At 43.2% G+C, this 13,975-nt stretch overlaps 1 protein-coding gene across 1 annotated transcript in view; it reads left to right on the plus strand.

Moving 5' to 3' along the window:
• The first annotated feature begins 607 nt into the window (after nucleotides 1–607).
• HSDL2 (hydroxysteroid dehydrogenase like 2) overlaps nucleotides 608–13,975 on the plus strand; it is a 27,659-nt gene continuing 14,291 nt past the window's right edge. The window contains exons 1-4 of the mRNA XM_044452458.1: nucleotides 608–804; nucleotides 7,922–8,085; nucleotides 10,220–10,318; nucleotides 10,493–10,607. Coding sequence (XP_044308393.1) covers nucleotides 788–804; nucleotides 7,922–8,085; nucleotides 10,220–10,318; nucleotides 10,493–10,607 — 395 coding nt within the window. The 5' untranslated portion in view covers nucleotides 608–787. The remainder of the gene's footprint in view (nucleotides 805–7,921; nucleotides 8,086–10,219; nucleotides 10,319–10,492; nucleotides 10,608–13,975) is intronic.

A 13,975-nucleotide genomic window follows, 5' to 3' on the forward strand; every position in this document is an offset into this window, starting at 1 on the left:
ATAGTACCTATTCCTAAACATCGATCCACAAAAGATTTAGGGGTTTTTTCCCTCTGAGGAGCCACTAAGTGGGCAGCTAAGACCTCTGAGGGCCCAAGTTTGGACGGAAAAAACCGGCCTACACCTCCCGACATAGCCCTGCCAGCTATAACTGGCTCATTTTTTCAGTCCGAACTTGCATCACATTGCGCCTTGAAGGGCCAGCTCGTCATCCAAAAGCTGCTATTTTAAATGAGTACGAAAAAAATCGAAACGCACAACACACGGATCCCCACAGTCCTCCGTCGCGCCACGACCACCACCCCGCTTCCCACCTCGCCTCACACGGACGCCTCACGCCAACCCTTCGCGCTCGCCCGCCCGCGTCGGTCAGACAGGGAAAGGAAAGTGGGAGGGGCGACGTGCACGTGACCGGGACAGCTTGGCGTTGCCAGCAGAGCGTTGGCCCGTTGCTACGGACGCGCGGAGCGAGGGGGAGGTCTCGATGGAGGAGAGGGCGCGTTCTGCAGAGTGGGAGGAGTCGCGAGAGCCAGGAGCACACCGTAGAGAGCATGCTCCGTAGTGCCTGGCGCGGAGAGGGCGGGGCGAGTGCGGGCGCCCGCGCAGGCTCAGCTGACCCGGTGCGATTGTTGCGCCCTTTGCCCTACTTGAAGATTCCAAGCCGAGCGCCAGAATCCTAGCGGCCTTGCGAGGCACCGAGGCGCCGTCCCTTCCCGCCCCGTCCCGCCCGGGCCTGGGCCCCACTACCTGCCCGGCGGTGCCCTCCTTGCCTCTTTCGGACCTGGCCATGTTGCCCAACACGGGGTAAGCGGAGCGCTCGGCTGCCCAGTTCCACCACGGATCCTTCTTCCTGCTGCGTGCTCTTGGCCATGTGGGCGGGAGGGACGGCTGCACCTCTCCACGTGGAAAGGGCTAGAGGGGCTGCCAGGTTGCCAGCTGACGGTCTGAAGGCACACCCGTGCCTTATCCTGCCGAAATCCTCAGGGGAAGGATCCCCCGATCGGGAGAAGAAGCGCCTGCTCTTTGCTGCAAGTCCCGTTCAGAACTTGGCAACCAGACTGCCAAGTCAGCATTGCCTGCTCCTGACATGGTGTCCTGGTTGGCCTTCCTGGGCGACCTAAGGGTTCTCTCTGTTTAGTGAGCCCCGATAGTCTTACCAGCCAAAACGCTGCTGTGGAAGACGTTACACAAGGATACAAACCTTCAAAGGCTGCAGAGGATGACCTCAGATTATTCTGGATCCAGAAATTGCAAGCAGTGTGAAGAGCTCTGAAAGGGGGGTGGGCAATAAGATGGCAGATTTTCATTTAAATGACAACTGATGCCTATAGAGGCCAATAATGATAATAGTATTAATAATAATTCTTACTTCACTTACACACAAGTGTAGTCTAGAGCAGATCCAAAAAAAGCAAACTTGAAGTTCTGGTGATGAGCACCTCAAAATTGTCATCTTGGTGTGTTACAGCAAAAGGGAAGGAATGTCATTAGAGGTTATTAGAAAAATGTTTGAAAGCCAACATGTGATTCAGAACACTGTTCTATAAATCTATAGTGTAGTTGCATTTATTAGTATAAACAAATCTAATTATTCATCTTACATAAAGGAACTTGTGGAGCTGGGTAAGCTTATATCAAAGACAACCAAACTAATCAAAGAAGCTTTTTACATTAAAAAAGTGCTGGCACTGAACATAAGGCATGGCACAGCAACTTACCACAGTCTGATGCCTTCTAGATGTATTGGACTGAAGCACAGTGGGATGGGAATTGCAGCCTAGCACTTGTGGAGGGTACTAAGTTTGGGAACAGCAGTGGTAGAGCTTTAAAAAATGTGACCTGTGGAGAGAATCAACAGAGGAAGCCCCCTTCTGTTTACACTATTTGGTCTGGGTGTCAGTCCACAAAGACAGTAATATTGTTGTATAGCAATATGTTAGGATGGACTAAAGGATTCCTTGATATTTATTAGATTTATATTCCACCTTTTCCTTTTTTTAAAGAACTCGGAGCAGCTTATACCATTCTCCTGTTGCTCTCAATCTTGTCTCCTATGAGGTAGGATGGACTGAGAATCTGACTGGTTCAAAGTTACTCCATGGTTGAATGGGGACTAAAACCAAGACACCTGAGTCCCAGGCCTGCACTTTTAAGCACTGTACCACACGAGCTCTCTGTGATATGACACATAGTAGGGAATTCAGTGACCTAGGATGTGATGATGGCCATTCTAATTGGCTTAGTAATGGCTCCTCCATAGGAAAATTTGTGGAGGAGTATCCATTTACAGTTAGTAACCATAATACCTAAATAAAAACCCCCTTGTTCAGAGGCAGTACACCTCTGAAAACTAGAGACAAATAATGTGAGTTAAACATCGGCCAAGCTGTCTGAAAACTGATGGGAGCTGACATCCAAAATAATCTGGAGGACACCAGCTAGGTGAAGGCTGTCCTAAGGGGTATGCAGGTGCTCCTCCACCCTGGCTTTTCCTCACAGGGAGCAGAAATTTAAAGAGTTTGACTAAAAATGGGCTGGGGCTGGACATAAGGGAGAGCAAATGTGCTTGCAGTTCTCTACACAGCTGAGAACTCTCTGTATGGAGGACTATAAGCATCTTCTGCCGAATGCTGTTTCAGTTTCCTTTCAGGCCTTCCTGCTTCTGGGAAGCAACTCGTTGCAAGTTTTGAATATCTGTATAGAGCTCTAATTATGACAAAAGCTGATAGCCTTTCTTCTGTTTACAAAGACTTTAATCATGGAATCCTATGCATGTTTGGACAGCATAAGGTTTAAACTTCCATCATGTCCTAGGCGGTAGGGCTGGTTGGAGGATGCTGGAGCTGCAAAACTTCTTTATGTCTGAACATGCATAGGAATGTGCCCTAAATCAAACATAGGATTCCTGTTCTCACTTGCTTCAAAACCATCCAAGGTTGCTAAAATGTCTTGGAGACTTTTTAGGACAGTCTTTCCTAGTCTGGTACTCTCCAGAGCTATAGGGCTACCATTCCTATCATCTCCAGCCAGTCTTTCAGAGACGGCCGGGTACCTGCCCCTTTAAAGGAGGCGGTAGTCTGGCCAGTCCTAAAGAAGGCATCCCTGGATGCAGGGGTGGTCGCCAATTATAGACCAGTGGCCAACATTCCGTTCCTGGGCAAAGTGTTAGAGTGGGTGGTGGCGGGACAAATCCAGGCACTCTTGGATGAAACTGATTATCTGGACTCATTTCAGTCCGGCTTCAGACCCGGGTACGGTACTGAATCTGCCTTGGTCGCCCTGCACGATGACCTGTGCAGGGAGAGAGACAGGGGGAGTGCGTCCCTGTTGGTTCTCTTGGACCTCTCAGCGGCTTTCGATACCATCGACCATGGTATCCTTCTGGATAGGCTAGCGAGATTGGGGGTTGGAGGCACTGCCTTGCAGTGGTTCCGCTCCTATCTCAGTGGCAGATCCAGAAGGTGGTGCTGGGGGATATGGCTCTGCACCATGGCAGTTAAGCCATGGAGTTCTGCAGGGGTCCATTTTGTCCCCCTTACTATTCAACATCTACATGAAAATGCTGGGAGAGGTCATCAGGAGGTGTGGGCTGCGGAGTCATCAGTACGCTGATGATACCCAGCTCTACCTCTCGTTCTCCACCAATCCAGGTGAGCCAGTGGCTATGCTGAACCTGTGCCTGGCCGAGGTAATGGGCTGGAGGAGGGCCAATAAACTGAAGCTCAGTCCAGACAAGACGGAGGTCCTGTTGATGGGTGGTTCGGGCTTTGGGGTGGGGGACTTGGGCCTTGTCCTAAATGGGGTTGCACTCCCTCTGAGGGACAGTGTTCGCAGCTTGGGAGTGCTCCTCGACCCTGAGCTGTCGTTAGAAGCTCAAGTGTCGGCGGTGGCGAGGAGCGCCTTCCTTCAGCTCCGGCTGATCCATCAGCTGCGTCCCTATCTGGAGAACGACTGCCTGGTGACAGTGACCCACGCGTTGGTAACTTCCCGACTAGATTTCCATAACGTGTTCTACGTGGGGCTACCCTTGAAGACAGCCCAGGTACTTCAATTGGTGCAAAACAGAGCTGCCAGGTTGCTGATGGGGACTGGGCGTTGTTCTCACATAACCCCAGTTCTCCGTCAGCTTCACTGGCTCCCTATTGAAGTCTGGGCCCAATTCAAGGTGTTGGTTATGACGTATAAAGCCCTTAACGGCTTGGGACCTGGTTATCTAAAGGAACGTCTGCGTCCATATATGCCCACCCACCCCCTACGATCGGGAGTGGATGTCCTTCTCCAGGAACACTCCGTGAAGGATATTAGGAGGGTGAGTACCCGGAGGAGGGCCTTTTCAGCAGTGGCGCCTCACCTATGGAATGCGCTCCCCAGAGAGATCTGCCTGGCACCATCATTATTTGCTTTTCGGCGCCAGGCAAAGACCTTTTTATTTAAAAGTTATTTTAACTGTTAATTTATTATTATTGTATTTATAGATTTTAATATATAGCCGCGATGGTACCAGTTTTTAAATTATTGATTGTATTTTTATGTCTGTTGTGAGCCGCCTCAAGGCTTTGTTGTGATGGGGGCGGCATAGAAATGTTATAAATAAATAAATAAATAAATAAATAAAGGGGAGGCTGGTCTAGGAGTGCAGGCCCCTTGCACTCTTAATACTTGTGTAGAAGATGACCCTCCTGCAGATGTAGCTTGTCTCATCCTAGCATGACACACGTTTTGTGTTCCTGTTGCAATTCTCTTTTTCTTAGCTCTGAAGAATGCAAAATATCCATGCCCTTTGCATTTTGTTCACCATAAGTGGCGTCTGCAGAATGTCCATAATGCTCCTTCCTGGCACTCACGCACACTTCTGCTTTCTCAGTTCTGGCAGTGTGGCAGTAAAAACTCTATACCCTGTGTTTGTTCATCAGTATTAAGCTTTGGAGACTCAGTTGGCTAGTTTCTAAAGGAGGCTTCTTGTCTTCATAAACAGGGATTTTGGACAGGTGCAATTTGTCATAATGGCGAGGAAAACTAGCTCAGTCAGCGGGTCTCTAATAGCTCAGTGGCAGAGCATGGGCTTTGCATATAGGTTTTGCTATCTCTGATTACAAAGATCAGGTAAAAGATGAAGTTTTCTTCCTGCCTTTTTGAAGGGCTCCTACAGTTGAGTTGGGATAGACCATCCTTCCCCAACCAAGTACTCTCCAGATGCTTTGAACAATCACTGACATTTCCAAAATACATAAACTACCCTTCATCTACAAGGGATCACAGAATGGCATATGCAGCATTAAAAACCGTAATCAAAACACAACTAATTTTTAAAGCCATTACTCATTTTAAAAAGAAATTTAAACAGTGGTTTTTTTAACTGGCAAGGCAGACAAAGACTTAATCAGTTCAACTTTAAAATAAAATTTAAAATTCTGAACCACTATTATGTTTGGCAAAAAGTGTTGGACTACAACTTACACTGCATGGCCAGTAGGCAGGAGCGGTAGGAATTGTAATCCAAATTATATGCAGGACACCAGGTTGGAGGTCAGGCTTGGTAGTAGTAGGCCAGATGAACAAATACTCTGAGCTGGGGAATAGGAGCTCAAAGCCAAAATGCACTAGTAGATATCCTTCCTAACGTGTTTCAAGAAAATCCTTTATCGTGGAAAATTTGCTGCTGCTGCTTTCTTTTTAAACAATGCCTATATTTTTTTTAATCACAGCAGATTTAAATTATGTTGGCTTAGGTTGGGGGTAGGCAACATTTGTGGGTGATAGCACATTTGCTAATATGAGAAACTGTCATGGGCACCACCAAACGGCTGTTACGGGAAGCATAGCAAAGAACAAGTAACCTGCCCAATTGACTACTTGCAAGACCCAGGTGCGCTCCGAGTCTCAACACTTTATGCAACTCTTTGAACCCTCAGTTTTTGGCCTCAACTAAAAACCTATTTTACAGCGATTTTAGCTGTTGGTAAGAACATGTTGTTATTTTAAAGAGGGAAAAGCAAGAAAAGTGTTGTGGGGTGCATCGATGCCCAAGGGGCACTGAATTGCCTACACCTTGTTTCAGCTGTACTGTAGCGGACAAAATGCCTCAAGCAGTTTTGTTTCAGTACACTACCATTTCCCCTTTGCAAAGAGTTCCCTTGAAACACTTTGGAACTGTATCCATCTCTGCAGTTCGCTTTGGCCTTTTTGTCCATGGCTGTAATTGAATACCTCTTTTGTGTGAGTTTCCTATATTCTTATGCACATCCAACAAAGCATGTGTTTTACAAAACAAATTTTATTCAGCTATGTCAGATCTTCCAGTAATTATCCCAGCAAATGAGTTATTGTTCAAAACCTTGTCCTGCATAAAGAAAAAGGGATTGCACAATGAAATCACTGCAGACTGCAAGGAAGAGCTCTTTCTATCTGTGTTTGCCTGTTACAGTGTTGGCAAACAACATGGAGTCCTGCGAAAGAATACAGAGCAGTCCTGTGGGTGTGGATGTATCAACTGAAACAGCTCATTGGATAGACTTCAGTTCTGGAAGCAGCAGCCATCATTTTGATCAAATGCTCTCTTTTCATAAAGGAAAGTCTGGGAATCAATTTGAGTTAGTGAGCTTGCCTAACAAAGATTTAATCATGTTATGGCTTGCCTTGGGTGTAATTATGTTGCAGCTTGCATTGGTCAGCTGCTTGGTTGCAGAATTCAAACAGCTGCCAGCAGAATTTTGCTGGGACAAATTCATCAGCTGTGTTAATTACCTGTTCTTGTTGGCTTTTGGGCCACTGCGTATGAAAACAGCAACAGTGAAGACACTTGGTGGGCATGCAGTTTGGATGGGACTAATTTTCTTGGATCATTTTCCAATTAAAAGGAAATAATGAAAGCATGGTTCTATTCGGACAAGCAAATACATAAAGAGTGACAATCATTTTCTTGGAAGGTCAATTACCATTTACTTGTCATTTGACAAAGGAGAGTCTATAAGACTGAAACGCTCATGCTCATTTGGGGCAGCACCTGATAGTTCATGTCCTGTTTCTTATTCTGCAGTCATGGATGGGGCTGATTGTTTTGTGGTGTTTTTTTTAATAATATGTGTCTGTTTTAAGATCACAGGGCTTCACTCAAAAGCCACTGGTGTCAGATGTCAATTGAAATGTATGAGGAAGAAATTAATGACTGCACATCTAAAATAACAGGAGCCAAATTGCTCAAACATGGTAGAAAGTATGATTTAATAACCAGTTATTTTTGTTTTTGATACAGAAGTTACTAAAAGGGGGTATTACCTTGGGGTTTTAGCCTTATGTCTGGAAGATTTTGAGTTGGGGGAGAAAGTGCATGAGTTGAAAGTCTCACATATCTACTGTATAAATGAAAAATACATGAGCTAAAATACATACAACATGTAAAATGGAAATAGCTCATCCCTATTTTAACAAAAGGCCCACCCCCACTATACAAGAAACAATTCTTAATATTTTTACACTTAATCAGGGCATAAGTTTTTAGTTATGGGAAAGCATCCCAGGGACCATAGGATTTTTCAGAGTTGTTCTTTGGAGGCCACAGACATTGCTATGAACTTGGAAAGGACTGATACTATGTTCCAGTCCTTCACTGCCAGTTGAAGTTACATACATTTATGACTTTTGGGAATGGAAAAAGGGGATGTTCTATTGCTGGGGAGGGGACAGGCCGGATACACAGTCCCAATCTTGTCCCAGGCAACACACACTTACTGAATGGGCTCAGAAGCCTGTCTAGGTAAGAAAACAACATCAAGTCACCTCTCCTGCTTTTTCTGCAGAGCTTATGGATTCTATCTAGAAAGCCCAAGGTTTACTCTTCAGCATCTTCACCAAATTTCAGACATGCAGCTAAATTTACTTTTCTTGTTGCATTGTTTAAAGATGATGTTGTTGTTGTTTTCAGGAGGTTGGCAGGATGCACTCTCTTTATAACGGGTGCAAGCCGTGGCATTGGAAAAGCGATTGCCTTGAAGGCGGCAAAAGATGGGGCAAACATTGTTATAGCTGCTAAGACAGGAGTGCCACATCGCACGCTCCCAGGAACGATCTACACTGCTGCAGAAGAAAGTAAGCTTTGAGAGAAACACAAATGTATTTTCTCTTCTCCCCTCTGCTCTGAATCATTTGGGGCATAATCCTGTCTAACCCAAAGGGAACCTTGTAGGGTCATGCATTAATTATTTAGACTCCATTATATCCTAAGATCTCTAAACTGTTTCCATGAAAACATACTATTAAAGCAATATTTTTAAAAAGCATACAGTAAAACCTGGCGCCGTCATTACTTGTTTTTCGGCGCCAGGTGAAGACCTTTTTATTTAAATGTCACTTTAATTGTTAACAATATTTGCTTATTTATCTGGCCAGGGTGACTTCTTTTATATTTTATATTTTTATTTATTTTATATTGTTAATTTTATATTGTTATTTTTGTATTTTTTTGTATTTTATTGTGTTTGTAAGCCGCCCCGAGGCTTCAGCAAGGGGCGGCATAGAAATGTTCTAATAATAATAATAATAATAATAATAATAATAATAATAATAATACAGCAGTTCAATTACCAGTCAGGAAATGCTTGGGAAAATAGATGAGGCATCTGAAGCTCTCCACAATTTCTGCCTTGAAGACCACACCTGGGAAAGCATTCTAAAGGGTTGGTGCCACTACAGGCAAGGCCAGCTTATGTGCTGTACACTCTGTGGTGTTGATCAAGAATTCATGTCAGTAATTGATTTCCACTAAAGGTCCTTCACAAGCACATAATTCTAATTTATTAGTTTGTCGTTGTAACACTTGCTCATTTCATTTATTGAAACAATTCAGTAGATATTCTGTATTCTGTGGTATGCTGTTGAAACTAAAAGAAAAATATTTTCCCTGGGCTAGATGAATATTTTTAGTAATCTTAACAGAGTTACCCACATGTCCTTCTCCATACATTTGGCATAAGCTTTAGATTGTAAGCTGGAGAGTAGGATTCTTACTCTGAAATAAGCTTGTTCTTTTCAGTGCCACATGGATGAGCCAGGTTCATCCACTGAAACTTTATGATTATTGCTGTTGTTGTTTATGTTTCTCTACTACCCAATATCCAAAGTTCTTTGGGCAGTTTACAGAAGATTAAAATCTTATACATGCAGTGTAGATTTCTTTGTATACTAAACAAGTTTAAATCAATCGACAGTAAAAATCCAAAAATTGGTTAAAAGCTTATCATATGTTGTCAAATGCCTGAGAATAGAGGAAAATCTTGACTTGGTGCCTGGTGGACCACATCTGAGAGAATGTTCCCCAGTGGTGAGGACAGATGAAATGGAACAACCAGATATAGTCAGGGAAGTTCATCTGAAAACATATACCTTGCGAGGATCTGTTTGAGCATCCTAAAGATTGTGACCATGGGTAGATTTTGCCAAGCTAATGGGGTGTTCTTCCTCATACATGTAATTCAGGAGTAGATAACCTGGTGCTTTCCAGGTTTTTTGGATGACAACTCCCAGTCAGCACAGCAAGTAGTCAAGGGTTATGGGAGTTGTAGCACACTATGTCTGGAGGAAATAAGTTTGCCTACTCTTGTTGTAATGCATCTCTGATGTATGCCACTAGTATTAACCTGATTGGTGATAGTTTTCATATGTATATACCCTCTCCTGGGCTGCTTGTACATCTAGCAAGAGCGAGCACACTGTCTTCTGTGTATTTGTGGCTTCTGCTTTCATTCAAAGCTTTCAGTGGTTTTTGTTCCACTGGCTGATGGCCAGTGTTGAATCCAAGCCTTAGCTTATGAAGCTGGCTTGTTATTGATTGATTGATCGATCGATTTATATCCTGCCTTTTTCCTACCAAGGGCTCAAGGCAGCTTATATCATTCACCTCCTCCATCTTATCTCCACAGCAACAACCCTGTAAGGTAGGTTTTGAGCTAATAAAAGTTAAAAGCAGTCACAGTGTAAGGTTTGGATGGCACACAAACCATGATTTAGGTTTGTGACCAAATACAGCCAAAGTCATGAATGTATTATAATTAATTCACAACCTAAAACCAGTCTTTTAAATCCTTTTCCTTTTTGGATGTGGCCAGCCATTTGCTGAGTTCTGAGGTTTTTTTTTCCTTTAGCAATCTCATCAATTTACCATTGTCTCATGCACCCGTCTTTTAATATTTTTGTTAATAATATATGTTGATTTACTACTTTTCAGTTGAAGCAGCTGGAGGAAAGGCTTTACCATGTATTGTTAATGTGCGAGAAGAAGATCAAATTACTGAGGCAGTAGATCAGGCCGTTCAGAAATTTGGAGGTAACAACCTATATTCATTCTAAAGCTTTTGTGGAGTGTACTGATGTTTAATAGCAGTTTTAAGGTCCATTTTTAAACATTTAAAAGCAAAAATGTTCAATTAAATAGATAAGTCACTGGTGTATTATTTTCCCTTATTAATTTTATATTAAAATGGCTTGTTTTTAAAATCAGGGATAGATATTCTTGTAAACAATGCCAGTGCTATCTCTTTGACTGGCACACTGGAAACACCTACGAAAAAAGTGGACCTTATGATGAGTGCCAACACGAGAGGAACCTACCTTACGTAAGTGCTCTTGAATAATGTATTTTTTGGGGAAAGTAAGATGTGTATGCATTCACTTTTCATTCATTAGCTTTAAATTAGATGTATCAGGTAAAATATAGTTCTGATTGAGGTGAATACTTTTCAGGATCTGGTTCACAATTTGGACAGAAACAAATCTGAATTCAGTGATGGAGATAGCCAAATACTCTGGATAGTTAGAAATTGGAATGTGAATTGTCTAGAAAGACAATTCTCAGTATCTAGAGAACATGGACTAGGAGATATTTGGAGTAAAAATAGTTCAGCAGAGTGGTCTACTGTTTAAGTTTGCTACAAACTCTCATATTTTCCATCCCTCCATGATGCCTAGAGATTTGCTCCTTTACCAAATGAAACATAAGACTTTAAGGATACTATGGAAATAGTGCAGAGGTCATATTCCATGATAGGGTAATCACACCTGTCCAGATTCCATCATCATCTGATTTAAGAACTTGCAACCTGTGCCAAAAGCATGTTTATCTTTGTCTTGCTTCATTGGTTGAGCTTCCTTGTATATCTTTGGGCTTGTGCAGAAAAGAACTTGTACAGCCCTGTCCTGACCCCTTTTTTCAGCTAGAGTGGTGCAAACAGGCTTGTGCTGCAAAACGGCATATTCCACAAGTCACCATGCATGGTCCCTCCTGCTGAGACTCATTAAGAGCCTGTTTCATTACAATTTTGGACCAATTGTAATTTCTGAGTATTTTTCAAAGGCAACTCCACACAAGCACATTATAGTAATCCTGCCTGGACACTCAGCATGAAAGACTGAACATGCCTGCCTTTTCCAGGTTAAAGGCGCAGCTGATATACTGGTATAAAATGGTAAAAGACAGACAGGCCAGCACTGCTACCTGACCATCCAGTATTTTTATGCTGTCTTATGGGTTTAGTTTTATGCAGATTTCTTTATTTTGTTCTTTTACACTGTATACTACATCTGCATTATTTTTGACTTACTAGCATTTATAAACACAGGAGATACTTGCCAGTGAGTTGTTTGTAGGTGCACTTTCACAGCTGCTGAGGTGATACATACCTTTTTCACTCTGCGGATGCAAGACAAAAGTATTTTAACTTTAATCAAATTAAAATAATTGAGAAGCTAGCTATGGGGGAGGGGGAAAATCTAGCTGATTTCATGAGATTATTTCTTGTGGTTATTATTAGCGTCCAAAACTAATACATTAAAATAAAGAGTGGGTTTCTCCCTATGAATTCCAGTATTTCCTTTTGCGATAATTTGCTTAGAAAATCAAAAATATTTTGTCTAGCATGACTCTGGGGAATCTTCTTAATTTTGAAGAAATTCATTTGAAACAGCGATCAGCAAATTCTTTTTACTATTATAAAAATAATGCTTTTGATTATTCTTATTCTTATTCTTATTATTTACTTATTATTCTTACTCTACAGCCATATCTAAAGCTTTAAATTATTATGATTACTTTTGGTTTAAATCTCTTGTTTGAATAGAAAGCCCATAAATTTAGGACATTTTTAATTTTACTAAACCCACTCAACTTTGAAACACTGTATTGCATTAAAATGGATCTTTGCAGTTGGAAAACATTTTTAATAATACATCTTAATATGAAGATATGAATTATTTCTAGGCAGTTTTAAGGATGGATTCATCAAAAAGGCAGTGTATGAGCTAAAAAACACAATGTGGATTTTTTAAAGAAAAGAAACCTATAAAACATGTTCCAATAAAATCCATTAACATTGGCAATTAAAGCAAATAAAAAGGGAACTTACCAGTAAAACATGAAGAGCCCAGATTTAAGAGAAAGCTAATGAAAAGAGGTGGGTCTTCACAGCTTTCCTGAAGACCTGCAAAGAAGTGGCCTGATAAACTTCTATTGGGAGATAGTTCCAGAAGTGAGAGGCCACCACTGTGATGGCCCTTTCACTTCTACTTCCCAGTCTGATCACTCTTGCTGGCAGGTAGGTGAGAAGGGCCTCTGTGGATGACCTCAAGTAACTTGGGCCAAAGCCATTTATATATTTAAAGCAGGGATCCTCAAACTTTTCCACCAGGGGGCCAGTTGAAAGGTGCTGGTGCTGGGTGCAGGCCGGAAAAGTGGTTCCGGCAGTGTGCGTGGGCCGGCAAGGGGGCAGGGGCGATGTGCGTGGGTGCGCGTGCTGAGGCGGGGGGGGGGCACGAGGCAAGGCAGGGTGGGCATGCGCCACAAGGTGAGCGCATGAGGCAGCGGCTTGCTCACTTGGGGATCGTTTTCTCCGAGTGAGCAAACCGCTGCCGCCCACCTCGCAAATGGGCATGGTGGGCTGGATCCGGCCCCCAGGCTGTAGTTTGAGGACCCATGATTTAAAGGTTATAACCAGCACTTTAGATTAGGTTTGGAAGTACACTGGCAGCAAATACAGTTGGTGTCTAGCCCCCACCAGTATTCAGCTCACTGTATTCTGCACCAGTTTAGTTGAAGCTTCAGAACAATCTTCAAAGGAAGCTCTACATACAGCATATTTGTTGTTGTTAGTTGCAAAGTCATGTCCGACCCATCATGACCCCATGGACAACATTCCTCCAGGCCTTCCTGCCCTCCACCATCCCCCAGAGTCCACCTAAGCTCACACCGACTGCTGCAGTGACTCCATCTAGCCACCTCATCCTCTGCCATCCCCTACTTTTGCCTTTAATTGTTCCCAGCGTTAGGCTCTTCTCCAGTGAGTCCTTCCTTCTCATTAGGTGGCCAGAGTATTTGAGTTTCATCTTCAGTATCTGGCCTTCTAAAGAGCAGTCAGGGTTGATCTCCTCTAGGACTGACTGGTTTGATCACCTTGTAGTCCAAGGGACTCACAGGAGTCTTCTCCAGCACCACAATTCAAAGGCCTCAATTCTTCGACACTAAGCCTTCCTTATGGTCCAACTTTCCCAGCCATACATTGCAACTGGGAAAACCATAGCCTTGACTATACGCACTTTTGTCAGCAGGATGATGTCTCTGCTTTTTAGTATGCTGTCTAGATTTCCATAGCTTTCCTCCCCAGGAGCAAGCATTTTTAATTTCTTGGCTACAGTCACCATCTGTGGTGATCTTGGAGCCCAGGAAAATAAAATCTGTCACTACCTCCATTTCTTCCCCATCTGAGCCAGGATGTCTGGCTCGAGGTCAGTGACCACCCCATCGTGGTTATCAGGGATGTTAAGCTCTTTGTTGTATCGTTCTTCTGTGTAATCTTGCCACCTCTTCTTAATCTCTTCTGCCTCTGTTAGGTCCCTGCCATTTTTGTCCTTTGTCATGCCCATCTTTGCATGAAATGTTCCCTTCATATCTCTAATTTTCTTGAAGAGATCTCTGGTCCTCCCTATTCTATTG

The sequence above is a fragment of the Varanus komodoensis genome, unplaced genomic scaffold (genome assembly GCF_004798865.1).
Source record: "Varanus komodoensis strain SLA01 unplaced genomic scaffold, ASM479886v1 scaffold72, whole genome shotgun sequence".
In the NCBI taxonomy this organism is placed as follows: Eukaryota; Metazoa; Chordata; class Lepidosauria; order Squamata; family Varanidae; genus Varanus; species Varanus komodoensis.